This window comes from Eleutherodactylus coqui, chromosome 3, assembly GCF_035609145.1.
Source record: "Eleutherodactylus coqui strain aEleCoq1 chromosome 3, aEleCoq1.hap1, whole genome shotgun sequence".
Lineage (NCBI taxonomy): Eukaryota > Metazoa > Chordata > Amphibia > Anura > Eleutherodactylidae > Eleutherodactylus > Eleutherodactylus coqui.
This window is the reverse complement of record NC_089839.1, coordinates 253590822-253616929: the sequence shown is the minus strand read 5'-3', so window position 1 is coordinate 253616929 and position 26108 is coordinate 253590822. Positions and strand designations below refer to the sequence as shown.

At 40.9% G+C, this 26108-nt stretch overlaps 1 protein-coding gene across 1 annotated transcript in view; it reads right to left on the bottom strand.

Annotated features, from left to right (window-relative positions):
• LOC136621662 (calcium-activated chloride channel regulator 1-like) overlaps positions 1-25608 on the bottom strand; it is a 32692-nt gene extending 7084 nt beyond the window's left edge. Inside the window, exons 1-8 of the mRNA XM_066597312.1 lie at positions 25427-25608; positions 12848-12985; positions 10374-10524; positions 10076-10184; positions 6316-6484; positions 2948-3175; positions 1444-1668; positions 509-686 (exon numbers count right to left, since the gene is read on the bottom strand). Of these exons, the coding sequence (XP_066453409.1) occupies positions 509-686; positions 1444-1668; positions 2948-3175; positions 6316-6484; positions 10076-10184; positions 10374-10524; positions 12848-12985; positions 25427-25582 (1354 nt within the window). The 5' untranslated portion in view covers positions 25583-25608. The remainder of the gene's footprint in view (positions 1-508; positions 687-1443; positions 1669-2947; positions 3176-6315; positions 6485-10075; positions 10185-10373; positions 10525-12847; positions 12986-25426) is intronic.
• Positions 25609-26108: the final 500 nt, after the last annotated feature.

Sequence of the window (26108 nt, the reverse complement as noted above, 5' to 3'; positions counted from 1 at the left end):
TCCCTTTTAGAGCATATGGACATCATACAAGCAACCCTTCTACTGGGCTACCCACATCATCCTCTGCCTATAACATCTGATCTCTAGGAGGTAACAGCAGTTGATTGCCAGAGCTGATCCATTCTGAAAGTGGGTTGTCCAGTTGGAATAAATTACTGTTATGCTTTTATTTCATTGTCTTATTAATATTAGAATTCTACTCCAAGAAGGGTTCTTCCAACGGTAGATTAGATAGTTCTCCTAGAGCCATTGCATCTTACTGCCTTGCCTGTCTTGGAGCAGATCTGTAGCTTGACCTGCCAGTCTTACAGCTTCTAGTTTTGTTCTGTATACAAGATCTATGTTTTATGAATTATGTACTGAATTATATATTTATTATTGACTCCTACGCCATCTTAATATTATGGGGATTATCTCTCCGCTCATTTATAGTTTAGCACTGGAGGCGGTATTTGAAGGCTTCAGTCTAACCAGCAGCATGTATAATCATATATATCTACAAACACACCTGTACTTGTTGCTAATGATTCCAGTTCAGGGTCAGCGTTAGATCCTATAGCAATGGTATGAACAACTGAGCCACTCTCTGAAACCTTTGATAAACATGTTTGCAGATTCGAGTCCCTTCCACTGACCGCCAGGATAATTTCAGAGCCTTCTGTAATTCCGTCAAGACCTTTGATCACCTGTAAAAATGTCAGCGTATTGGTTAAGGTCCCTCGCTCTTATTTATATATTGAATGTATATTTGTGCTATTTTGCTTCTCATTTCTAGACATGTTTATTGTATACTTGTTATGTTCGTGCAGGGTGCAAGTACAGCATCCTTTACGGGCGTCACCAACACGTCTGACCAAGGCGTAATCAATGTCCACAATGGACTAATATAAGTATATTTAATATGGGGAACAGAAAAAAGGGCAAATAACAGTAACAGAGATACGGAAATGGGAACACTATCCCTAACCAACTTTGGTGTGGCAGACCCTGTCTAGAAACCCAATGGCAGAGGTCCTGGGACATGTGCCCTCTGTGCTCATCCTCATAAGCCATTTCCGGGTACTGGAATTTCCGTCTACACTCTAGAAACATATCGATATGTTACTGGGCCCTACAGTGTGTTCAAGGTCGTCATTGCATCGGCTGAGGCACTTCTGTGTTGCCACTGTCATGCTGTGACCCTTCTGCATCCGGCATGCCTCGACAACTACCATTTTGAGGACACTATCACTTTATCTAGACCAGATTTCTAGTTCCCTCATATAGTGTTATACTGCTGGTCTTCTTTGAGAGAACAACCCCTCTAAAAGAGCTTTTTTCAATGCCTTTTTGGGTGGTTGCCACAAAGACGTTTCACATGGAAGTGACAACGCGTTCTAAACATAATTGATAGAATGTCTGCTTTTTTCATAAGCAGACATATTATTTATTTTAGATATTTACCTGCAAGCCAGCCGAGATGCCTTCACAGATAGACATACCCCCTCCAAATCTTTCTGGAAGGCTTGAGGCAAGAGTCCATCGTACCTCATCGCTAACAATGTGACGTAAGGGACTTTTCACTTCTGTTGTTTCATTGAATGTGACAATGCCAACATGGGAGCCAAGCTCAACCAATTGATGAAGAAATATGGCTGCTGCTTGTCGTAGTCGGTGGAATTGTTGGCCCTACTTATAGAATGGTAAAGCATTTTAGCAGGATTAGTAAAAATACAAATCAGAGTCTAAACACACAAATTAAGTTATTCATTTATGTCTATCAGGCAGTACAGGCTGCCATAAAAAGGCATCATTGAGTTTTCCCAGAGCACGTATCAACATATATTAAAAGGAATAATTCATTAGTACAGCACCAAGTCTCAGTGGAATTATCAAGCCTCAGAACGGTGAGCCCTTTTTAATCCGATTTTTGGACTAGGAATATAATACAAAGCCAAAATTTTGGTCCAGGAGGAAAAAATAACAATGTGCAGACAGCTGTTTTGTGTTTTAATAGGAAGCTAGTAATTACTGTAGACCCAAGGCTCCCAAAGTATAACCCTTTCCAATCCACTGTCTGATGTCTTCCTACATTCTAAATTGAAGCTTGTACAGCTCCAATGTCAGAAGACGTCCAACAGGGTATTCTTACTGTCTATTGCCAGCCACACTGCTGTCGGAGCCTCTCTGGCGTACACACACTGGCTTTAGCCAGCAGATGGCACCGTTGTATAACAGCAAAAAGAGAAAGCATTTTAGGGAACCCTGAATCCAAAATTGGATTAGAAAGGGTTAACCCACACTCACTGTTCTTTGCAGACTACTGAGAGGACTAGTCCTGTTCGTTGTCTGGTTTGTGGGTGAACAGTATATAAAATGACATCTTTGAATGCAGCATCCTTTGGCTATGTAATAACTATGTAGTCATTACTTTAGGTTGCAGGGCTCATCGAAGCTGACATTCCCTTTAACAGAACAATGCTTCCTTTAAAGGGGTTTTCCAGGACTCTAATATTCATGACTTATCCTTTAGATAAGTCTTCAGTATCTGATCAGTGAGCGCCTGAAACTCAGGGCCCCACTGATCAACTGTTTGTAGAGGCCATGGCACATGGGTGAGCCCCAGAGCCTCTTCACAGCATGCCATGAACAACGCCGTACATTTCATAGTAGCGGTACCTGGCATAGCTGCTCAGTCTCATTCACTTGTATGGGACTGAGCTGTTCTCAGGCCACATAACGAATGAACATGACATCACTGGCCTGATAAGAGGCTACAGTGCTCACCCAAGTGTCAGCGTCACTTCGAACAGCTGATCAGCAGCGGTCCCAAGCAACGGACCCATGTTCATCAGATATTGATGTCCTATCCCAAGGACATGGCATCAATATTGGAGTCCAAAAAAAACATTAAAAAAAGTAACTAATGCTCTTTTTTTCCCACATGACATAAAAGGGTAGTAATTACCATGGCCATGTTATCAGAGACATCCAGAACCAGACAAATCACTCTCACTCTGGACTGTAGCAATATGAAAGAGGGAGGTGGTGGAAGTTCGGTGCCTGACATTGGTCCTGTGGTTTTAAAGTCAGTTGAATTTTCAATAACATCCCAAGTGCTACGATAGCTGCATATCTTGTTCTGCATATTTGGCGCTTCCTTGTCATGGTCACGTTCAGAACAAAATTCCACAATCTACAAGAAAATATAACAGATTATTTAAGCCAAAAGGATACATACATATTATTGAAGGAATGTGTCAGCAGAAAATTACTTTTTGTATTAATTTCAATTTTGTGTTAAACAAATTTTTTAGGAATGTTCAATGAGTTTTACATTTCATAGAATCGTAGAATGGTAAGGACCTCCAGGGCCATCAGGTCCAATCCGCTGCTCAGTGCAGGATTTACTAAATCATCCCAGACAGATATTTGTTTGAAGACTTCCATTGAAGGAGAACTCACCACCTCCCGTGATAACCTGTTCCACTCATTGATCACCCTCACTGTCAGAAAGTTTTTTCTAATATCTAGACTGTCTCCTCCCTTTCAGTTTCATCTCATTGCTTCAAGTCTTTCCTTGTGCAAATGAGAATAGGGCTGATTCCTCTGCACTGTGACAGCCCTTCATAGCTGCAGCAGGGGATTCGCTGACTCCTGTCCACTTGTTTTCACCCCACTTGCAGCCAGTTGGGGCTCATCTACAATATGGAGCCACTTTGTAATTTTTTTCCAGGGCCACTTTGATTTCCCGATCCACCCCTGAATACAGGTGTGAAAGAAAAATTTAGTTTGGTTCATAGATCTTGGTTCATCCTGATGAGGCCTTTAAGGCCTTCAGAAAGAACATGATGCCCTGGTCATGAACCATGTGCAGACTTCAAAAGTCCTGTACTTTCCCAACCTGTAAAAACATAATCTTTTGCCAAATTATCTTAGAAATGGTATGAGGATGCTGCTAGAATTGCTGGGTGTGTAGGGGTTATCCTGTAATTGTGCTTTTTATGCGATATCTGCAAATTCCAATGTTTTTACGCTAAATATGATATTTGGAGCCTGAGAAATCATATTTCAGCCAACAATGCATATAATCTTATATCTTGCATACATGTCATTTGTGTAATCCTTCCCATATCTATATGTTAGTTACAGCTTTCCTTTCAATAAAAGTATGGTGTTGGGTGGCTGGACTTCCAGAACCTCATTACCATTAACAGAATTCAGATCTCTTCACTGAGTTTTTGGTTAACGGCTACGTCACTTGTGACTATTATATCAATTTTACCTGATTTAGGTGTACTTCTTTAAAAATTCTTTAACACAGGCAAGATTACAATGAAAAGTAACACCTATATGTAGATAACACATTTACAATAGGTGATGAGCGGTGACTATCTACTCCCCTCCCTTCAACCACTGCACAGGTCACAGTACATGTCTAGAACAGTCTCCCATACAAGTCAATAGGTCTCCTCCTTTCCATCATGTTAATGGCCCATGAAGCTGCTGTAAAGCATATCTCTAAATGCTGTTGTACTGTAGCGTAGGACAGATTGCTACCCCCATAGTCATGAACAGACAGCAAAATAAAAAATTCTACACTCATAAAATGAAAAAAGATTAGAAAATTTGAATATGTTTCATCTGGTTTTAATTAATTAAAAAAATGGTGATATAGTTACTTAAAAGAGAATCTGAGGGCAGCTAAAGTGTATGTTCACGTGTAGCGGAAATGCTCTGAATTTGCCGCAATGGAAAATAATGCAGCAAAATTCATAGCATTCCTGCAAAGCAACAGAGACAAAATCTACATCATCAATGATGATTTTGACCTGAAATTAGCTGTGTATTCACAACTATTGTGCTCCCCCTCACCTTGCAAATCTTCGTGTTGTCATCACAGCCCTTTACCCGGGGGCCTCTAGCCTGCGCAGTGCCGCTGGTCAGGTGATGCGGAAATGGCCTCACCTTACCATCTGTGCTGGCCTCACTAGAGGTCGCTGGGTGTTGAATGAAGGGGTACACTGACAGCACGGAGATTCACAAGGTGAGAGGGGGGCGCACTATAGCTGCTGATATGCAGTTGATTTTGAGTCACAGTCCACACTGCAGATTTTGACTGCGTTTCTTTTGTGGAGATGTTGCTGTAAGACATTTTTGGAAACAGTATTGTGGAGATTTAGAAACAGTGTGGTTTTGTCATTTTTGGTGTTACCAACAAGCCAACAGGGCATATTGAGAAATATATATGATTTATACAGTATAAACTGAAGAATTGGGTAACACACTAATCATTGTTAAAGGGATATTCCCAAGATATCACTGATGGCTCAGTGGGCCAATTCCAAAAAAGTTAGGACACTTTGTAAAATATAAATAAAAATAATTTGGAAATCTCACATAACCATATTTCACTCACGATAGAACATAGAACGCATAGTTGTTATAGTGTCATTTTAAAAAAATTAACTCATTTAGAAATTAGTGGCAGCAACACATCCCAAAAAAGTTGGGACAGTGCTAACCTGATCTAAAAAACATGTAACACAGGCCCTCCCAACACGTTTCGCCGCACAGACTTTATCAAGGGAGCTTAGGTAGGCTGTAGTTCCCTTGATAAAGCCTGTGTATGATCCTACACAGTGGTAGATATTTGTGTGAGACTTTTGTGAGAAGTGTTGCTGCCATCAATTTCTAGATGAGTTAATTTTTTTTAATGAAATTGAAAAATATCTCATTTTCACCTTCTGATATGTGTTCTATGCTCTACTGTAAGTAAAATAACATTAGATGAGATTTCAAAATTTTTGCATTCTTTTTTTCTTTACATTAATATATATTTTACCCAGTGTCCCTATTTTTTTAGAATTGGGGTGGTAATAAAAGTTTTCCAATGCAATCAGTTTTCTAAATTGAATTGTTTCCTAATGCTCACCCCTGAAAATAATGCCAGGCAAGTGGTTGTTGATCTCTTGTTGCTACTGGACACAACCTCCACTAGTTTTGTTCCGGATGGTCAAGTATGCGCTGTTAGGCTCCCGTATTCTTATATTGCAAGTGCCGGCTCTCCCTTTCCCCAACCTCCCTACACATGCGCAGTGAGGACATTTGTGTCACTCATCTCTCACTGTACCAAAATGATTCCTAGCAAGCATCTGAACCACCAGCTTCAGATAAGGTATAGTTCTTATAAGTTCATAGTCAGAAGTAGTTTTTGACTTCAACCCTTTCCTTTTCTGATAAGAATTAGAAGAATTGCACTTATCACACAGAGCTTTGTCTTTGTGGAAAACATTATATTTTTAAAGCAAAGCATCATACATTGTAGTGACTTACTGAAGATAAGGATTGCATGTACATTATGGATGTTTTCGCTTCTTGAGCTCTGTTAACTAAGAACATACAGCCTTCTTCCAAATTCCCAGTTTGAGGATCAATAATACATTGTCCATCAGAACAGGAGCGTTTCTTACAAATATACATGCCCGCCATCTCCGAGGGGCATCTAGAACAAAATACAACAGAAAACTGAAAATGACAAATCAAGTTTCGTGAGATGTTCACGTGAAAAAACACAAGTCACATGACAATGGTTATTGAAGCGATTGCGCAAAAGAGAGTCTGTGTGTTGTCTCAGCCTTGGGTTGTGGTCCAGTATGGTGCTGTTCACGTAAAAAAGGTGGGCTCCAAAAATCAGATTGCAAAGTATCTATTATTATCGAAAACCACACTTAATTTAATAAAGTGTTCCTATTATTTATCACCTCCCCTACATTTATTACCTGTCAGAGTCACTCGGTTTTTATCAGAACTAAAAAAACAAGTGACTGTAAACATTGACTCCTGTTTACTGTGAATAGAGACGAGCGGGCCGGACAATACCCGTCCGCTCTGGGTCAATTCACTTGAACGACTATCGCTCCTTTGTAAAGCCCAGGAGAGATAGTTAGGCAGGTCTGTGGGATGGTTATCGGGCACTTATGCACCCCACAGTTGTAATGGACCTTTTACACGCGCTGAGTATCTAATGATTCTCGTTTTCCCGACGGAACGAGCTTGTGACATCATTACCAGCTTGTTTATGTGCGGGCAGCCCGTTTAGACTGCATGATTCTTGTTGAGAACTGTGCAGTCCTCGGGCACTTATTTTTCAGTGTTTCACATTCCTATGGGAAACACTGAAAAATAAGTGCCAGAGGACAGCACAGCCGCAGCTCCATTGAAGGCAATGTACAGACCTTCATACACACGTGTTTTTGCACATACATGGGTGCGCACATATGTACGCACAAAAACATGCTCGTGTGAAGCCACCCTAAGGCCTCATGTCCATGGGGAAAATCAGGCCCGCTACAGATTCTCCATGGAGAATCCGTAGCGGGTCCCTCCTGCCCCGCGGACATGAGGCATAAAAATAAGAATTAACTCACCTCACACCCGCTCCGGATCTTCCCTTCGCCGCGGCTTCATCTTCTCTCCGTCGCGGCCGGATCTTCTTTCTTCGGCCCGGCGGATGCGCAGGATGACGTCGGTTGCGTGCCCCGCGCATGCGCCGGCCCGAAGAAAAAAGATCCGGCCGCGACAGAGAGAAGATGAAGCCGCGGCGAAGGGAAGATCCGGAGCAGGTGAGTAAATTCCGATTTTGGTCTCCGGCGGATCCGGACGGCTTCCATAGGCTTCAATAGAAGCCTGCGGGAGCCGTCCCCGCAGGAGACCCGCACGAAAATGGAGCATGGTCCAGATTTTTTTATGCTCCATTTTTTTTTAAATCACTTTTATTGACCATCCGTGGGTATTTATCTACCCGCGGGTGGTCAATGCATCCCTATGGGGTGCGGATCCGCGCGGGAGAAGAGTTAAAATCCGCTGCGGATATTAATTCTTCTTTTGCCCGTGGACATGAGGCCTAAGGCATAGAATTTAATTAGAAATATGATAGGTGCAGTCATTTTTTAATATCAGTAACCATTTTCAAGTCATAGATGACAAATTCAATAAAAGAGTTCAAGAGGGGCCTGGATGTCTTTCTTGAGTGATACAATATATTATATGTTATAATCATTAATAACCTCAGAAGGGTCGGTGATCCGGAGATTATTCCGATTGGCAAAAAATTAGCTTCTACCTCAGGGTGCCTTCACACTTGCGATCGCGATATCGCTGCGTTTTTTTAACACGAATGTCAATAGGACTTTCTAATGTTTAAAAAAACGCAACTCACAAAAATCGCAAGTTTGTGCTTTGCGATTTTTGTGCGATACGTTTTCTACATTAGAAAGTCCTATTGACATTCGCGTTACAAAAAAACGAAGCGATATCGTGATCACAAGTGTGCAGGTACCCTCATTGGGGGGTTTTTTTGCCTTCCCATGGGTCAACATTGGGAGAAAATAGGCTGAAGTGGATGGACAAATGTCTTTTTTCGGTCCTCCATACTATGTTACTATGTTAAGATGTTATGACGAATATTAATACAGTTGTTTTGTTGAATTATGTGGTATGGAAAACCATAGTCGCATGTCTTTTCAGGTACCAGAAGATGCTGTTAAAAATCCAAGACAGAATTGAGATCATCCTGATGGTTAGCAGCAAAAGTTCACATTAGGTAGCTGAGACTCTCAACCAAGAACACCCAGGAAGACAGCCTATGTGTGCACAAAGTGTCAGGAAACTGATTCAGCAGTTCAGGAAAACAGGTAGCATCCAGGACAAACCGAGAAATTGACTTACACCATGTTCCAATGCCAATTTCCTGAAGCTTTTCTGTGGATTTTTTTCGTGAAAACAGCTAGCACAACTGTTGACACCTGGGACTGAAAACAGTGCTCAGATGACCAGTGGTGTTCCTGGGTGTTGTTGATTGAAAGCCTTGGCCACCTCACGTGAACCTCTGATACCCACCATCAAGATGATCTCAATTCTGTTTTGGATTGCTAATGGTATCTTCTGGTACCTGAAAAGACATGCAATTAATGTTTTCCATACCATATTGTATACACACACCCCTGTACAAATAAAAATATCTATATGGCACCTTTGGGCAAAGGGCACGGTCTGATAAAGGCGTCAATCTGATGCTGGAACACATAACAAACAAAGTTTATTATTCTCCACCCATCAACATTCCTATCAGCAGCACCATAGTTATCCTGGTTTTTTCAGTTTCAAAATCCAGAAAGATAATAGAAAATAATCATCCATTATTCCCCCAGCAGAGGAAGCAGCTGTGTTACACAATTTGACAATGCTCTGCCTGGCTACGCACAACTCACTCAAGGGATTCTTTGTACTCAGGAGCTCATCCTTGTTTTGGTGATCAGTGACTATGGAGTATTTGTTTTATTCATAACAGACTTGGGGCTTTCATATACCGGTAGGTATAGGGCACACAACTGAAAAGGCAACAATACATGGGTGGCAAACATTGGGAAACGGCATGCTATGAAGAGGAGAAGCTGTCAGCACAGAACAGCTTCTTCTTACACAGTGCCAGGGACAGATGAGAAGAGACAGAAGAGTAATATAAAAGCACTGGGGGGGAGTTACACTTTAAGTGTATTTAATTATACTGTAATATATTTTCACATACAGCCTAAGGGTGCATTCCCACGAACATATATCGGCTCGGTTTTCACGCCGAGCCGATATACGTTGTCCTCGTGTGCAGGGGAGGGAGGATGGAAGAGCCAGGAGCAGGAACTGAGCTCCCGCCCCCTCTCTGCCTCCTCTCCGCCCTCTGCACTATTTGCAATGGGGAGAGGCAGGGCGGGGCTAATTCTCGAAACTTAGCCCCGCCCCCACCCCCCTCTTCCCATTGCAAATAGTGCAGAGGGGCGGAGAGGAGGCAGGAGCTCAGTTCCTGCTCCTGGCTCTTCCATCCTCCCCCCCCCCTGCACACGAGGACAACGTATATCGGCTCGGCGTGAAAACCGAGCTGATATACGTTCGTGGGAATGCACCCTTATGTTGGGTGTCATATGTCTAGCCCAATTTTAATTACTTAACACTTGTTATCTTAATAATTACTTATGATGAGCAAAATCATTCAAAATGTACTTTATCCGCATAATAAAAAAAAAAAACCTCAACAACTTACCGTGTTGCTTTAATTTTATCGTCAACTGAAACAAAGAAGGGCTTCTCATAATTATATTCATCAAATACACCCCACTGAAAATGAGCCCATTCATGGAGAAATACCTTCCCTGAAGAAAGTGAAAAATTGAACCTTCATAAGTGTAAAGTGCAAAAATAAAAAATACAACACAATGTATGCTATATACCAGAACAATGTATGCATTTATACAAAAGACACTTGCAGTTCCTTTCACAGCAGAATATATCCCAACATAATAAAACACTACATGGTAATTTTTGTAGTAAAGTTCTTTTACCTTTTGGTCCATAAACTGGAAGGAGTTCATCATCCAATAAAAATTCTGGTGTAAAATGTATGTAACCTCCTCTGCTTCCACATCCCTTATAATGTAAGGTGTACGGATCATTTCCATAATTTAAGTTGGGGCTGCTGATAATCACACTTGCCTTAAAGGTAATGTTGTATAAATAATTATTAGTAACTCCTAGAAAAAAAACTTATTCTCTATTGAATTGGGAATAGGTTATAGCCTAAAGCATTAATTAACTTATTGATTTATTATTGCTTTCTAATGGCATTAAATAGCGCTGCCGTAATCAGAATGTGAGATCTTGTCATAACTTGTCAGATCTTGCTTTCTGAGACTGTCAGATGCAGATGCCAGTATTCTGCAATCTGAAAGTTCCTGCCCAACTCTCTGCGATTCACAAAATGGTATGGGGCTTTTTTTAATAGGTCCCAGGTAATTAAAGTTTTATTTGGGGGTGTGGCTATTCAATTTCAAGATGAAAAGTGAGAGCAAACTCTGTGATAGGTTCACATTAAAATTAAAACTTGATTTAAACAATAGGTAATTTTCCGTTGACATATTCTTTTTAACCCCTTAAGGGGGTTGTCTCGTGAAAGCAAGTGGGGTTATACACTTCTGTATGGCCATATTAATGCACTTTGTAATATACATCGTGCATTAAATATGAGCCATACAGAAGTTATACACTTACCTCCTCCGGTGCTGGCGTCCCCGTCTCCATGGCGCCGACTAACGCTGTCTTCTCCTTCCATTAGACGCGCTCGCGCTGTGCGGTCTTCTGCTCTGTTGAATGTGGCCACTCCGGCTTGCTCGCGCCGCCGAGGTCTTCTGCGCATGCGCAGACCAGCTCTCCGTGTATAACCCCACTTGCTTTCACGGGATAACCCCTTTAAGGACCAGGCTGTTTTGTACCTTAAGGACCAGGCACTTTTTAGGGATTTTACCCATGTAGCGGTTTTACTGCCCTATTTTGTTTCCTTTAGCTACCAAAATTATTTTTACTGCGTTTTTTCCGTGACATATAGGGCGATTTTGTAAATATCTTTTGCACTGATTTTTTTTCCCGTTTTTTAGTTTTCATGGGGGTAAAATGCTAAAAAAAGGATCTTTTTAAACATTTATAGTTATTTTTTTTTATTTAGTATATTTATGCTAAAATAAAGTATGCAAATGGGTTCTTCTATTTGTTTCGGACGTTTTGATATATAGTATGTATGGTTTTGGTTTACAGGGCGCATACGGCGACGTTTTTTGTTGGCGTCGGCTTTGTGTTATTCTCTTTCTTATGTATGTATTGTTGTTTTATTCTGTCATTTTGTTTTACTGATGTATGGAATTATGTTTTTTACTATCTCTGTCACCCATGATGTCATCTAAGACCTCTGGGGGACATTTTTTTTTTTTTATTTGACACTTTCCCACTGTAGCTGAAGCATCCATAGGAGCCCCAGTTACAGGGAAAACAGACCCTGCAGTGACATTAGTCACTGGCAGAGCAGGCCAGGGTCTAGTATGACCCTCCAGCTCTTCTGTAGCAGGCAACCTCGGCGGTCACATGACCCCCCGAGCTCCCGGAGTGAAAGTTACATTGTACTTTCACTTTCAGTACACAGTGCTCATTGAACACTGTGTACTCGGGGAAGCAGAAGGCAGAAAGGGTTAAAAACTCTTCCTGCCTTCTTCTCCGGGTTATCAGCTGTCACTAACAGCTGACAACCCATTCCTGCTCTGATTGATTGCAGAAGCAGGAGGCTTAAAGCGCAGCCGTAATTTTACTATTGGCGGTGCTTTAAGCCAGGACCAGGCGCCGTAAATTTACCATGCCTGGTCCTTAATGGGTTAAATAAAAAAAGATGACAGTGACACTTATACTTTACTTAACCGCCAGGGTTGTACCCTATAACTACTCTAGATCACTGCAGATTATACCAACACACTCTTATTTTTAGGAGGGCTCACTCTTTGTCCTATTGTGTATCAGAGAAACAAGGTTGGCAGTTGTTTATGGACAGCAGCCTGCTGGCTGCAGCCAATCATAGGCCTCCAGTGTGCACTGTGATTGGGTGTAGCTGCCTGTGACGTTCCGTATATAAACTGACTGTAGCTTGTAAACTGACCTGGCAGGAAGACTAGGAGATGCGGTGTTAGTACTGTGGCGTTCAGTCGAGTTCTTTTATTATTTTGACTGATCGCCTACTATTTTTAAGAGAAACTCTGGCTCTTGTAAAACGGGTCAGTATGTGAATATGCTAGTATGTGACATGGCTGCAACAAGGAAACACTGTAAGGGATGGCGTGCCCATATACAGACTTGAGCTGCAGTGGCAATCAATTCTTGATCAGAATTTTTACGCCCCCTTTCTTAGCAGGCATGGGCAACCTAGATGTTATAGTCTATAGGCAGTCTGGAAGTGACAAAATACAAGAAAAGAGAAAGAAATAAACAGGCAGCAAAATACCTTTTGATGTACTTCATATCGAGGTCTCTGAAAATTGAATGATTTCCATGTATTTGGTATTAGAATCTTTACCTCTCTGTAAAAGAATCTTCTCTTAGTGGCATTGAACAGGTAAAATGATGCTTCAGAAACCATATCCTGAAAACAGAAGCAAATCGTGTAGAATTGGGGACAACTACTATGAACAGCAATTTGTTTTAGGTACAGAATTAGGTGCGTAATTGACTTCATAATATATCTAATGGTCAAAACCTCATTTTTCTGTTAGAGAGCTCCAAATTCCCTCGTTTCCCTTCATAAAGCTTTAGAGTTAAATGATGATATTGTGACAAGTTGCAATTGGCACAGGTGGGAAATTCTTAGAGATTTAGTCTTTAGCTCGCATAGAGACTTTGTAGCATAAATTTCCAATTTTAGCAAAATATAGTTGCAATCCACATGAATACTGTGAGATGCATATAACTGAGTGCACGCTCACCCAATAGTTAAAATTGGAAAGTTGCACTATAAAAACTCTCCATGTAGCCTCAGCTTTAGGGCTCTTTCACACGAGCATATATCGTTTTCACGGTTGGCCATGATATGCTATGATTTGAGGTGTAAAAACTCATGAACGGGCGCACAAATCTAACGTTTGTGCGCCCGTTCAGACAGTATGGGCACCGGCACATATATGCTGAGGCCGCCATGCCATTGCCCCTTCCATCCCCATCGCCAGCTCACCTCCTCTCTCCTCCCCTCCACCCCCATCCCTCCCCCTCCCATTGCAATCAGCTGGTGGGGAGGAGAGAAGAGGGAGGCAGTTTAGCAGTCACGCTGCTAAACTCCCTCCCACCTCCCTTCTCCGGCCGCTGTCTTGGCTCCCATTGCAGCCCATGTAGCAGCTGACGTATTCCAGCCCAAAAGATATTTCCAGGACTAACTTATGGGCCCGGCGCTATATTGACCGGTCAGGTGCTTTTACGTCACATGAATAAGTCCATGTGATCTGATACATTTGAATCCAATCTAATGTAAATCTATGTATCTATTTACTTGGGATTATTATTCATGGCCACTTTATAAAAATGCAGCATGCACTACTTTTATCAGATATAGGTTAAAAAAAATACGCCCATCCTAGCCTATGGAAAGTGATTAAAGGATGGATGCATCAGCATGTCATCAGTGTTTCATCATTATTGGATCTGTATTTGCCTCCGTATTTACATTCATTGGTAATGAGATACTGATGCCAAACGGTTGTAATGTCATCTGTAACATGCCATAATACGGATGTGTTACAATACCCTCTTGTGAAAAGAACTGTTCCTGAATAGTATACAGTAAGGCCTCTCTGACACCTGTGTAAATTGCTGTGCTAGCTATGACATACATACTCGCTGCGTGCTGACAATGCGTATTTCTTGCGCTGTGTGTGAAAGGCACAGTTATAGTCTAAGCAAGATTGGTACTGTGCATTATGTGTGCAAAAACAGTGCACATAATACACAATCACCATACGCTTGTGTGACAGAGACCTAAGCGCCTAAACTACTCTCGTGGTGGCCGCCATCCCACCTACAGAGTAGCTTTCACAATCAGCTCTAGGCTCCGTCCGCACAGCAGGTTACGTCAGAGAGGAGTCCTGCCTTTCAATCCCACAGACCCCTCCTCTTTGACAGTGTGAACACAGTGCTTTGCTGACAGAGGCAGCATGATCCGTGCTCTCAATCTCCTCCGTGATCATACTTTGCGGATGACAAGGAAGCAGCAAGACCCTGCCTGCAATTCTCCTGTGCCGCTGCCAAGATCCTGCCTGCAATCCTCCTGTGCCGCTGCCGTGATCCTGCCTTTCTCCAAAGGCTATATATATCTCCATGGTATGTATGTCTATATGTATGTATGTATATGTTAGTAAGTATGCCTGTGTACCTATGTGGATTGTATGTATGTTTGTAAAAGCTGGTCTATGTGTAAAAGAATGCCTATGAGTTGGTACGGCTGAGTTCACACTGTATTGCAATGTGCACCTAGCTATTCCGTCCCGTGGTTCTATCTGCTCATTGAAAACTGCTTTCAGACTGAATCCTGGAGGAAACCAAATTACTAAGAGACCATTGTGGTCTCCATTTGACTAATGAAATGCCAGCATACTGCTTCGGTCTAAACGCTATTTCCAATGATTTCGGTAGAATCCCGGTACAGAAAAGCTGCAATGCATTGTGAACCCGGCCTAAGATGGGCAGCGTTGGATTAAAAGCTTTCAGTCTTTATTAAACGATCCAGACAGACATGGAGGAACAAAGGACATGTGCCATCTTACATGTTTCAGGCAAGCATGTTGAGACATCAAAGTACATGTGAGTAATACATATATCACAATAGACAGCCAATAGGGTGCTTGAAACAAGAAAACATGACACCAGAGGCAAGATACAATTACAAGAAAACAGAATAAAACTAACTAATAGCGCAATAAAAAGTGAAGTCGGCGGTTCATACCAGCTGACGTGTCGTGGCAGGGTGGGTTCATGTGGATTACAGCTGTACACGGTTATTCCCCATCATTTATTTGATTTGGCATTGCAGTGGTTCTTGGAAATACATAGCTCATACTCCCCTGAGCTCAGATATTACCTGGGTATATTTGCTCAAATATACTATTTTCTCATTTGACTCCAGGTTCTACTTGCAGTATGGGTACCAAATTCTCTCCTTCGATTGCCATTATTTCTTTGGCGTGGTGGGAGCGACACTAACTATTCAATGAGGATTGCCCATTTCAGCAAGATCTGATCTATTATGTCCATTACATTGATGACCTGCTGTTCATATGGTCCGGCGGCCATACCAACCCATGTCAGTTATCTCAATAATGACCCATTTAACCCTTTCCAATCCACTGTCAGACGTCTAAAGACATTCTGATTGAAGGCTATACAGCTCTGATGTCGGAAGATGTCCGACAGGGTACTCTTACTGTAGATTACTGGCCGCTCTGTTGTTGGGGGCCACTCCAGCATGTCTCATACCGCAGTACTGTAATCTTCAATTCCCATTTTCGTATGATCCAATTCACATTTAATTTCTGGATTTGAAGCTGTCAGGCAATGCGATGCGGTCTTTGGTCACGACATCCACTTACTGCAAGCCCACTGCTGGGATCACCACATTATATGCTTCATTGTGCCATCCTATTTGTGTGTTTAAAAGTGTCCCAGTGGAGAATTGCTGCGTGCTAAGCGAAATTGTTCCTATGGTTTGGCCTACCAAATGGAGGAACAAAAAGCTGTGGAGAGATTGCAGCATCGCAATTACCCAACATGGATGTTGTCTGGGGCCCAAAAAAATTCTTCTGAAAAAAATTTGTTGTGACTTGTTGAGTTAAACCATGCCCATGTCGTAATGGGAGGGGCATGTTGATTTTTTCACCCCTATATAGTGTAGAATATCCCTCCATCTGTCAGATTGTTCAGAAATATTTGCCTTTATTGCGTGCTGACAGAGATTTTGACAGAATTCTTGATTCAGTCTGTAAATTTGTTCTTAGAAAAGTCGCACCTTGTGACATTTATTATCACCAAGTATGATGAATTGAATCGCTGTTCTGGCTTCGCTATTCAGGCTGTGTGAAATGTGGACATAACAGATGTATTTGTTGCTCCGTTGTTCACACTACAAAAAACTGTGTGTCACGAAAAGAACTTTCAGCATGGCTCAATATATAAACTGTAATCCTGCTTCTGTGGTTTATCTCATCATATGTCTGCCCTGCCTAGTGCAGTATGTTGGATATACTGTCTGCAGGTTAAAAACTCGGATAAGAAGATGTACACTATATGGACAGAAGTATTTGGACACTGCTGTTTTCTTCAGAAAAAAGTGCTTTTTTTATTCTATTTAGTAACATATCAGCCCTCCTTTTGCTGTATTACCATGGCAAAACGTTGAGGCATACTTCCCACAAGTTCACTGTAAGTTGGGCAGGAATAGCTCGCCATTCCTAATGCAAGGCTGTGAGAAGAGATCGTTGTGAAGATGGGCGTGGGTGGCAATGTCGTACCCATCGCTCCAGTTCATCCCACAAGCGCTTCATCGGATGAACAAATAGTTATTACAAAATGAACAGCTTTTTATTTTACCCATGCCCTTCTCAGCATACCGTTCGGTAAACTCAGTATTTGCCTATTTGCTGATTTTCTGCAGTGTCCAAATACTTTTGTCCATATAGTGTACTAGCTGATATACCCGGCTTTGCCCGAGCTAATTTGGTACTGGTGTTTATCTGGTGTTCACACGGAAAATCTTATGAAGTCGTGGTTACTTTAGAGATACCGGAAAAACATATGTTCACCATTTGCATAGTTCTCTGCGTTACCCAGGAAACACCACGGGGAGGTAACTATGCGACGTTTCCTTTATATAAAATGACATCAGGAAGTGAGAGAATTAGATTCCATACGTAAAATTTGGATGCTAATTCTTTTGCGCTTAGAATTGAACAATCGAGGCGGGACCCATTAACTTTTCCTATTTATGACATAATCAATGCCAGTTCCAAATTTCATGTTTCTATGACACCAAGAAGTGAGAGAATTAGATTCTGTACGTAAAATTTGGACACTAGTTCTTTTGCGCTAGAATTGAATAATCGAGTTGGGACCCATTCATTTTTCCTATTTATGACATATTCAATGCTTATGGCAAATTTCATGTTTCTATGACATTGGGAAGTAAGAGATTTAGATTATGTGCGTAAAATTTGGACGCTAGTTCTTTTGCGCTAGAATTAAATAATCGAGTTGGGACCCATTAAATGTTCCTATTTATGACATAATCAATGCTCCTGCCAAATTTCACGTTTCTATGACACCGGAAAGTGAGAAAATTACATTCCGTACGTAAAATTTGGCGCTAATTCCTTTGCGCTTAGAATTGAATAATCGAGTTGGGATCCACTAGATTTTCCTATTTTTGACATAATCAATCCTCCCGCCAAATTTCACATTTCTATGACACCGGAAAGTGAGAAAATTACATTCCGTACGTAAAATTTGGACGCTAATTCTTTTGCGCATAGAATTGAATAATGAAGTTTGGACCTATTAGCTTTTCCTATTTATGACATAATCAATGCTCGTGCCAAATTTCACGTTTCTATGACACCGGAAAGTGAGAAAATTACTTTCTGTACAAAAAATTTGGACGCTAATTCTTTTGCGCATAGAATTGAATAATCGAGTTGGGATCCATTAGCTTTTCCTATTTATGACATAATCAATGCTCTTGCCAAATTTTACGTTTCTATGACACCAGAAAGTGAGAAAAACACATTCCGTACGTAAAATTTGGACGCTAATTCTTTTGTGCATAGAATTGAATAATCTAGTTGGGACCCATTAGCTTTTCCTATTTATGACATAATCAATGCTCGTGCCAAATTACACGTTTTTATAATATCCAAAAAAGTGAGAAAATTACATACCATATGTAAAAATTTGGACGCTAATTCTTTGCACATAGAATTGAATAATCGAGTTGGGACCCATTAGCTTTACCTATTTATGACATAATCAATGCTCGTGCCAAATTTCATGTTTCTATGACACCGGAAAGTGAGAAAATTACATTCTGCAGGCAAAATTTGGACGCTAATTCTTTTGCTCATAGAATTGAATAATCGAGTTGGGACCCATTAGCTTTTCCTATTTATGACTTAATCAATGCTCCTGCCAAATTTCGAGTTTCTACAACACCGGGAAGTGAATTAGATTCCGTACGTAAAATTTGGATGCTAATTCTTTTGCGCATAGAATTGAATAATCAAGTTGCGACCCATTAACTTTTCCTATTTATGAGATATTCAATGCCCGTGCCAAATTTTAAGTTTGTATGATATTGGGAAGTGAGAGATTTAGATTATGTACGTAAAATTTCGACGCCAATTCTTTTGCGCTAGAATTGAATAATCGAGTTGGGACCCAATTACTTTTCCTATTTTGGAGATAAGCTATGCTCGCGCCAAAATTCATGTGTCTACGACATCGGGAAGTTGGAGAACATTTGGCGAGTCAGTCAGTCAGTGAGTCAGTGAGGGCTTTCATCTTTATATATATATAGACTAGCTGATATACCCGAGTTAATTTGGTACTGGTGTTTATCTGGTGGTCACACGGAAATCTTATGAAGTCATGGTTACTTTAGAGATACCGGAAAAACATATGTTCACCATTTTGCATAGTTCTCTGCGTTACCCAGGAAACACCACGGGAGGTAACCATGCGACGTTTCCTTTATATAAAATGACATCAGGAAGTGAAAGAATTAGATTCCATACGTAAAATGTGGACGCTAATTCTTTTGCGCTTAGAATTGAACAATCGAGGTGGGACCCATTAGCTTTTCCTATTTATGACATATTCAATGCTCGTGCCAAATTTCACGTTTCTATGACACCGGAAAGTGAAAAAATTACATTCCGTACGTAAAATTTGGACGCTAATTCTTTTGAATTGAATAATCGAGTTGGGACGCATTAGCTTTTCCTATTTATGACATAATCAATGCTCGTGCCAAATTTCACGTTTCTATGACACCGGAAAGTGAGAAAATTACATTCCGTACGTAAAATTTGGACGCTAATTCTTTTGCGCATAGGATTGAATAATCGAGTTGGGACCCATTAACTTTTCCTATTTATGACATAATCAATACTCGTGCCAAATTTCACGTTTCTATGACACTGGAAAGTGAGAAAAATACATTCTGTACGTAAAATTTGGACGCTAATTCTTTTGCGCATAGGATTGAATAATCGAGTTGGGACCCATTAGCTTTTCCTATTTATGACATATTCAATGCCCGTGCCAAATTTTAAGTTTCTATGTGAGAAAATTACATTCCGTACGTAAAATTTGGATGCTAATTCCTTTGTGCATAGAATTGAATAATCGAGTTGGGACCCATTAGCTTTTCCTATTTATGACATAATCAATGCTCGTGCCAAATTTCACGTTTCTATGACACGGGAAAGTGAGAAAATTACATTCCGTAGGTAAAATTTGGACGCTAATTCTTTTGCGCACAGAATTGAATAATCGAGTTGGGACCCATTAGCTTTTCCTATTTATGACATAATCAATGCTCGTGCCAAATTTCGAGTTTCTATGACATTGGGAAGTGAGAGATTTAGATTTTGTACGTAAAATTTCGACGCCAATTCTTTTGCGCTAGAATTGAATAATCGAGTTGGGACCCAATTACTTTTTCTATTTTGGAGATAATCTATGCTCGTGCCAAAATTCATGTTTCTACGACATCGGGAAGTTGGAGAACTTTTGGCGAGTCAGTCAGTGAGTGAGTGAGTCAGTCAGTGAGTCAGGGAGGGCTTTCATCTTTATATATATAAATATCTGATATTGAACATGCTGGAAGGAAAAATGTATCGGCTTTTTCATCCCATTTCTTTGTGGTCCAAAGAGGAAATTTTTCCTCTCGACAAGTCTTAAGTATTGAAAGGGTTAACCGCCCATTATGGGGTGGAGATCATCATCGCAAACTTCTTGATAGAGAGGCAGTTTGGATGCATATTTTGCAAACCTATGAACTGCATAGAATGAACCGCCGACTGGACTTATTATTGCACTATTAGCTAGTTATTTTTATTCTGTTTCCTTGTAATTGTATATTACCTCTGGTGTCATGTGTTCTTGTTTCAAGCACCCCATTGGCTGTCTATTGAGATATGTGTTACTCATGCCTTGATGTCTATAATTAAGGGGAACATTCTTTCCTGAAGCATGTAAGACGGCACATGTTCTTTGTTCCTCCATGTCTGTCTGGATAGTTCAATAAAGACTGAAAGCTTTTAACCCAATGCTTGACTTTCTCCATTTTCCTGTGCATCAAGTATGGTTTCCAGCCAGTCCTTGCATGGGAGCATCTGCAGAGGAGCTGGTTTCTGCTTTGCATTTCAGCCTACGAAGTGCAGCTGTGCCACTTTGTGTGCATGTTCTGTTCTGTTCACATCACATTTTTTTTGTCTCAGCCCAGGGGTCCCATCAGGGTGTCTGTTTAAAATCCCCAAAATGGCACCCCGGACGGAATCTATCTCAGCGATTATAGAAAACAGCTGAAGCGGAGAACAACGAACTTTTGTTTCAGCAGGTTTCCATTCATTTGTGACATTATGTACCGCAAAGAAAAGCGTGGTGGATTGTGCTTTTTATTCTGTGATAGAATGCCTGGAGGCCCTTTTACATGCAATGATAATATTTCGAACAAATTAAAGATTTAAAAATTTAGCGATCTATTTGCATTAAGTGATATTCGCCATTATTGGATATTAAGACTTTATCATCTTCATTTGCATGTAAAAGAACATGCACAAATTGTTTGCAGAGCCCAGTGTGTGTTTATACACATGCCAAGCTGTTTAAACAGCTGCCAGCACATTCCATTGTTCTCCTTGCAGCTAGTGTAAATGGGGAGAATATCCTGCAGTTCCTTTGGAAGATGAGCGAAATACATACAAATGGAATGTATTTACTCAGTCTTTTAGCGGCCGAACGATGAATTTTATGTGAAGTAAAATCCATTGTTCAAACGATAACTGCACAATGCCCGCGTTTACATGTAACAAGTATCGCTCATTTTGGACGAATTTTGAGCAATGATGGTTGCATCCAAAAGGGCCTTAATTTCTGTCCAGGAATACCGCCTTGGGGGTTTTATACAGACGGGACCCCTGGACTGAGACAAAAACATGATGTGAACAAGGCCTAAGGGGTATTGCTGTGTGTGGGTGTGCATGAAAATAAAAGTGTAAATGTATATAATGTATTGAGATGTTTGGAGCACATTTACTAAATGTATATTTATGATGAGGTTTGCACAGTGATTTTTATTATATACATATAGTACAAAAAAAGACACCTGTATGTTATCTGTTCGATGTTTTTGATGGAATTTTTTTAGTTTTTCCTTTTTAGTGAATGTATTAGACTAGGGCTACTTAGTCACTTTCATTTGTCATGTTCCGCAACCAAAAATCGCTGTATAGATCTGTGACCTCACACTGTCACTGAAATGATGGCTTCACTGCACATCTCGCAAGTTGTCTCGACCTACAGGTCGCAAAAAAATCCATTGAGGTACGCCTTTTTTTTTTTGTAACCTGTGTATCAAGATAACTTGCTAGTCGCACCATTACACTGTTGACCTCAATGAAAGTGGGAGGTAACAAGGCTATACTGCTATCCTTGGTTGCTCGACCAATGTGGTGATTAAAATTTGTTAAGTAGCCCCAGCCTTATTCTTATCGAGAGAAACAGAAGCTCATTTGTAGGACCGTATCTGTAGTAATCTTGGTTCTGGTATCGTCTCTATATATAAAGCATCAAATTATTTTAGAACTTTAGGCTTGTTTTAGACGAGCGTATTGTAACACGGATTCATATTAAGCATGTGTTAAAGATAACACAACTGTATGTCATCAGTATTTCAGCACCATTGGCCTCCATATATTTTATCTTCTACTGGAGAAATACCGATCCAGTAGAAAATAAAAGCAACATGGGGGTACAAAGAAAAAAAAAAAGTTATGCTGGATTTTTAAGAAGCGGAAGTGAAAAATGCGACCATGTGAGTAGATGCATAGGTTTATACTAGCTCTGCCAAATACTGATGAAATATTGAGCTATAATACGCTCATCTCAAAGCAGCCTTAGACTTGTTGAGGGGTGTGAGGGGCGATAACTTTTTGCATACCAGCCCCAGGCCCTTGGTAGCCTTAATCCGCCTGGGATGTAAATGGAGTTCTTTTTTTTTTTTTTTTTTGCTGCAAGCACATGCATTTAGAGGAGTGAGACAGTCACATATCTGCTGCATGTGAATATATGTTTCTGGCGGTATATTACACATTTAGTCAGCAGCGAATCTTAAGCCTAAAATTAGAAGAATATATCATTTGAGTTTAAACAATGTACCTCTTAGTATACTTTTAGATTTTAGGCATTCAACAACTAATACCCACATGCATTACAATATTCTACATGACTGTCTCATAACACATCGTGAGTCACAAACCTTCTATAACAGCAAATCAGAATTTTGTTTTAGAAAAAAATAATTGTTTGAAAATGACTAACAAGTTTGTTTTGTTTATTGCCAATTAAAAGGTACCTTTCGTCCACCTTCCCACGGACTTCTGCCGCAGGAGAACACTAAAGCAACCACAATTTTCCACGATGGACCTATCATTATCATAGGTTCATCAATGAAAATCGCAGCATGCCACGCTTTTTAATACGGAAGCAGAAAATCGCGGCGGATTGCCGCTTGTGTACATTGGGCTGCGCTTTCCATAGTTATCCTATGGAAAGTGTTGCATGCGTTACCCGCGGGCGGAATGTCGCCATGGACAGGAGGCCTTATGTTGAGCAACTATCGTTCGGATAGTCGCTCAGAGAAGTTGTTAGACTATACAGAATGAACGACAGTTGTTTGTTTGCTTTTACACAGCGGTAATTGTTCATCAGCTGTTTGTTGAGATTTCATTCATAGTGGGGACCTCGATGCAAATTCAGGTACCTATACACAGGGCAACTGTTGGCCAAATAATCAGTGCCAGCATGGCCACTAACAGTGTGCAGAGAAGAGTCCGCTTATTTCTCCGAGCGCCAACTCCCCGGCTGACAGCGAGGGAACAGGGAGCTGGGTAAATATAAAAAGAACCCCCACAGATATTGCAGCCTATAAGCCCATAAACATAGTTTATGGTGCTCATAGGACATAGGGGAAAAATCCTGTACTGTCTTATGTATGAGTGATGTATGGCCTAAAGGGGTGGTATATGGCTTCCACTTTTTGATACCAATCCCTCAGACCATATACTAAAAATAATAGTTTATACATCTTTCCTGGAGTATTTCATATGGTCCAATGTATTATATTGATAATATAGTCAAGGGGGTATTTCATGTGAAAGATTGCTGCGAATACCAACCAGTTTTGCAGGTAAAATGAAAATTTTTTTTTTTTTAAAGTACGAAGGTAAGTCTTGCCACTCATCTCCAGGGGCCCATGCTCAACCAGCCACCCTCACCCCAGTTACACCACTGCTATTGCAATGTCAGCATTTACAACCACAGACTTAACTTTAACCTACTGAGCCCAAATGAAAGTTTGTAATAGGGCCCCCAACTATAATGCTTCATTTATAGTACTGTAACTACCCCAAATGATCAAACTATCCCATACCTTCAAAACTGACCTGAAAACTAATTCCTTCAGAAAAGCCTACCACCTACACTAACCCTGCTGCTACTACAATGTGAGCAGTATCTACCCTTACCTACTATCTCTTTCCCTTTCATGGTAGATTATAAGACCCCATCAGCAGGGCCCTCTCTCTCCGTCCGTCATTCATTTAGTCATGTTTATTATTGTTTTATTTCATACCTACAGCACCCTGGAATAAATGGCACTTTAAAAATAAATAATACTGACTTAATAGTTGTAATGGAGAAGGGGGGGGGGGGGGACATTTGATCGGTATTGTAGGACCAAAGCATCATTACTAAAGATGAGCGAGCGTACTCGGAAAAGCACTACTCACTCGAGTAATTTGCTTTATCCGAGTATCGCTGTGCTCGGGTCTGAAGATTCGGGTGCCGCTGCGGCTGACAGGTGAGTCGCAGCGGGGAGCAGGGGAGAGTGGGCGGGAGAGAGGGAGAGAAAGATCTTACCTCCGTTCCTCCCCGCTCTCCCCTGCAGCTCCCCGCTCCGTGCCGGCACCCGAATCTTCAGGGACGAGCACAGCGATACTCGGATAAAGCAAATTACTCGTGCGAGTAGTGCTTTTCCGAGTACGCTCGCTCATCTCTAATCATTACCATTCAGGCACCCAAAGCAAAATTGTAGTTTGCAGTAGGTTTACTGAGCTTTATCTCATCTAATGTGAGAAATAGCCAGATTGAACATGCAAATAAGTAGCTATTTTAACAGATGATTTTAGGAGTAGGAATGAGGATCAAGTTCTCACCTAACCAAAATTTTTAGCAAAGTTTGACCCGAATTCCACAGGTTTGGTTTGCTGATTTCTACTTTGAATCAAATTTTATATTATAATGGCTTTTTAGGAACTGGGACCACCACAATTAGTAGAAGCTGTGATCTACGGTTTCTCCTAGCTATGTTTACAGGAGCTCCAGTCAATGAAACTTTACAGTACATGCTGTTAAAACCTAATGGTGCTACATGAAGACAACAGTAATTTCAGAACTGGTACTTGGCACCATATTATGGCCCTTATGTCCTAACAACTCAGCTCATACATCTCTCCACGCATCAATGACATGCCAGAAGATGAATGAAGGAGGAGATTCACTTTGGCCCACCTTTTGAGTAATTTCTCCCACCCTGGGCCAAATCCTAACACTGGATTATTAATAGGTGAACCAACGCTCAAAAGTTTAACTCCAAACTCTGCAAATCCTAAGTGACAAGTTTTAGAAGTCGTATTTGTGTTCAATGCATACAAAAGGTTGGCAGAGTACGTGCAGTGACTGTAAAATGTTAGCTTCTTCCCCTCCTTACCTTAATTGTTGTGAGAATATGAGCATTTTCTGGCACTTGTGGGTCAATGGCAATAATCACATTCTCGTAGCCATGGTCTCGCAGCTGCACACGTGATAGTGTGTGTAAACTGAAGGACATTAAAACCAAACTCAAGAGAGAGATGGCTGCCGACATGATCCCTGGAAATCTTCATACTGTTCTGCTTTGAAGGTTTCTTTCGGCATCAGGGTTGTGTAACTCAGGGCGTGCCAGTGGAAGAGACCGGTTTGGGGCTTTTTTATTCTCTGGGAGGTACATTATTATTTTTTTTCTCCTTAAGTCTGTCTCATCATGTGCTAGACTGGAGGTTTTCCATACATTAAGAAATCAAAGTGACAAGGCAAGTCTGTTAACTTTTCAGAACAAGAAAATAGACAGAGCTGGAAATGTTCATGTATTGTTGACACTGCTGAGTCCATTTAATTAGTAGACAAGACAGGATTTATTACTACAGCCAGAAATGAATAAGAGCTTGCATGTGAATGAACCTAAGTAATGAGCCATAAGTTAGATCTCAGAGTCAGAAAGATTAATCCTTTCCAATCCAATTTGTATCCTGGTTTTCCTAGGGGGCTTACTCTTTTTCTGCTGTTTTACAATGGCGCTATCTGCTGGCTAAAGCCAGTATTACATGAGGTGACACGTTGGATAGGCTTCAACA